This window comes from Cariama cristata, unplaced genomic scaffold (assembly GCF_000690535.1).
Source record: "Cariama cristata isolate BGI_N322 unplaced genomic scaffold, ASM69053v1 scaffold36233, whole genome shotgun sequence".
Taxonomy (NCBI): Eukaryota; Metazoa; Chordata; class Aves; order Cariamiformes; family Cariamidae; genus Cariama; species Cariama cristata.
This window is the reverse complement of record NW_009608434.1, coordinates 1-3,060: the sequence shown is the minus strand read 5'-3', so window position 1 is coordinate 3,060 and position 3,060 is coordinate 1. Positions and strand designations below refer to the sequence as shown.

Genomic DNA, 3,060 nt, shown 5'->3' with positions numbered 1-3,060 from the left:
TAAAGGTGAGCATCGTGGGGCTCGCCATCTCTCCTGGCTGGGCAAGGGGAGCTGGGCTGGGTGCATGGTGGTGCCCAGTGGGTGACCTGCAAGTGCCACCCATCCCTCTGCCCTGAGCTCATCAGCACAGCACCATGATTTTGTAAATCAGCCCCACCCTGGGCCAACACCAACTCCCTCCTGGGCCCCTTGGGTGCTGCTTCCCCAATACACCCCATCTCTGGATGCTTTTCCCCCCAGGACGTCGTCAAGACGGTGGAGGTGGAGTTGGCCAAGGAGAAACAAGCCCTGTGTGAGAGCCAGTCCCAAAACCAGTACCTGCAGGAGCAGGTGGGGATGCAGAAGCAGGTGCTGAAGGAGATGGAGCAGCAGCTGCAGAACTCCAAATTAACGGAGGCTCATCTCCATGCTCAGGTCTGAGCACAACGAGTGTAAATCAGAAATCACCCCACCTGGCTCCACCGCCATTCCTGCCTGCGTGTGCTCGCCGGGTGTGGCAGCGGGTGGTCACCGGCTCGGTGTTCCCCCCCGACCCCTTGTTCCTCTCCCAGGTCATGATATGCGAGGGTGAGCTGGACCGAACCCGTGAGACGATGCTGAAGGAGATGCAGGAGATGGAGGAGGAGAAGAACCGCGCCATCGCAGAGGCGTTTTTCCATGCCCAAGAAGAGATGAAGGCAGTGCACGAAAACCTGGCAGGTGAGGAGGGCGTCAGGGGGCTCACCTGGCCGATTTTAGGGTGTCATACCACCTGCCCCTCACCTTGCCTTGTGCTTGCAGGCGTCCGGACCAACCTGCTGACGCTGCAGCCGGCGCTGCGCCCCCTCACCCGCGACTACAACAACCTGAAGCGTCAGGTCCATGACTTCCCCCTGCTCCTCCAGGAGGCCGTGCAGAGCATCAAGGCCGAGGTGAGCCCCCCCCAGACCACCACCCCGGCTCCCCCCAATGAGGGGTGGAGATACTTGGGGGGCAGCAGTTGCTTAGCTGCTGGTCCCCATCCCCTCCCAGATCGGCCGGGCCATCAAGGAGGTGCACACCACCAACCAGGAGCTGCTGTGCAAGTACCGGCGGGAGCTGCAGCTCCGCAAGAAGTGTCACAACGAGCTGGTGCGGCTGAAAGGTGCATGGGGGGGTCGGGGCAGGTCCCATGGCGGGAGAGCCTGAGGGGAGGCAGGGCAGCATCACCTGCCCGGTGATGGGATGCTTTGGGTAGCAGCAGGCTGCAGCGTTCAGCCCCCGCAGTGTGTGATGATGACCGGGGGCGGTGGTGGGATGTGCTGGGGCTGACACCATCCCTGCGTTCCCCCCCCCAAGGAAACATCCGTGTTTTCGGGCGAGTCCGCCCCATCACAAAGGAGGACGGCAAGGGCCCAGAGGCAGCCAATGTGGTGACCTTCGATGCCGACAATGACGCCGTCCTGCACCTCCTGCACAAGGGGAAGCAGGTGTCCTTCGAGCTGGATAAGGTTTTTCCCCCACAAGTGTCCCAGGAGGAGGTGGGTGCTGCTGTCCACACCGCTGGCATGAGGAGGGACGCAGCCACCTTCTCCTGACGCTCCCTGGTCCCCCCCAGGTGTTTCAGGAGGTTGTTGAAGCCCTGATCCCCTCCTGCAGCGATGGCTACAACGTCTGCATCTTCGCCTATGGGCAGACAGGGGCAGGAAAAACCTACACGATGGAGGTGAATTTGCCTGGCTTTGCTTCCCTCTTCTTCCTCAGCTTCCCATCCCATGGTGCCCAGTCTCGATACCCTCCCTAAACCAGGCTGGTGGCCAGCTCAGACCCAGGGTGCACCAGTGATGGTCGCTGCTGCTGCCGGGGGGTTTGTGCAGCCCTCCACAACAACCCCTGGGCTTTGCTCCTGCTCAGCAAAAAAAAAAAGCAGAATAAAAGAAAGAAGGTGTTTCCCCCCACCCCCTATTTCTCCCCCCAATCCATCAGGGAACAGCAGCAAACCCAGGGATCAACCAGCGAGCCCTGCAGCTCCTCTTCTCCGAGGTACAGAGCAAAGCGGCCGACTGGGAGTACACCGTCAGCGTCAGCGCCGTTGAGATTTACAACGAGACACTCAGGTATGGGGAGGGGGGGAAAAAGCTTTCTGGTGGGGTGAGCAGAGCTGTTGGGGAGCTGGCATCGCTGGGCACCCCCCCATGCTGCTGTCCTCCCCGTCCCACTAGCCCTGCCCTGGCCACACAGCCTTGGGCACTGGATTTGGCCATGCAAGGATTTATTTTTAATTTTCTTTCAGTGTACACCACCCTTTGAAAGCACTCTCCCTCCAGCTCCGCTACTTATACAGGCTCCCAGCCCTGCCATCACTCCTGCTCCCCTGGCCCTGATGCCGTGGCCAGGGCATTCCTCTCTCCTCCCTGCCCCCGCTGGACGTTATATTTAGAAATTACTAACTGGGAGCATGAGAAATATTTTCCTCCCCTGCCCAGCCGCAAGCAGGAGGGGCTGGGAGGAGGCTGGGAGCGCATCCGTGTGGATAATGGGGACGGGGAATGGCAATAAAGAGCAGGGATGGGAGCGTGGTCCGGGTTGGGTGGGAGCAGGCACATGGGGAGCCGGAGAGCTGAGATCTATAAATGGGATGTGCGGCATCTCCAGGAGGAGACGGCTGCTCTGGCAGCCTTGGCACACAGCCCTGAGCCGCGGCAGGGATGCTGTGCCGGAGGGGGGCTGGTGCCCATCATCTCCTCGGGGCGGGGATGGTTACGGGTACCCCTTTGCCCAGGGACTTGCTGGGGAAGGAGCCCCAGGAGAAGCTGGAGATCAAGCTGTGCCCCGGTGGCAGCGGGCAGCTCTACGTGCCTGGGCTGACCGGGTTCAAGGTGCGGAGCATGGAGGACATCAACAAGGTACAGGGAGATGGGGGGGTGGTGGGAGCAGGAGGGTGGCACCCAGGGGTGCAATGAATTGGGGGAGGGTCTGCGGTGTGAGACCCCCATCCCCAGATTTGGGAGCATTTCTGAAGCCCTGTGAAGTCAGAGAGACCAAAATAGGTCCCCGGGTGCAATGTGACAGTCACTGTCCCATGGGGTGAGCTGCAGGGGG

General features: G+C 61.1%; 1 protein-coding gene across 1 annotated transcript in view; it reads left to right on the top strand.

Annotated features, from left to right (window-relative positions):
• KIFC3 (kinesin family member C3) overlaps positions 1-2,864 on the top strand; it is a gene marked incomplete at both ends in the record, with an annotated part of 3,719 nt that extends 855 nt beyond the window's left edge. Inside the window, 8 exon segments of the mRNA XM_009697120.1 lie at positions 173-414; positions 552-699; positions 781-911; positions 1,012-1,123; positions 1,318-1,499; positions 1,577-1,684; positions 1,945-2,075; positions 2,741-2,864. Coding sequence (XP_009695422.1) covers positions 173-414; positions 552-699; positions 781-911; positions 1,012-1,123; positions 1,318-1,499; positions 1,577-1,684; positions 1,945-2,075; positions 2,741-2,864 — 1,178 coding nt within the window.
• Positions 2,865-3,060: the final 196 nt, after the last annotated feature.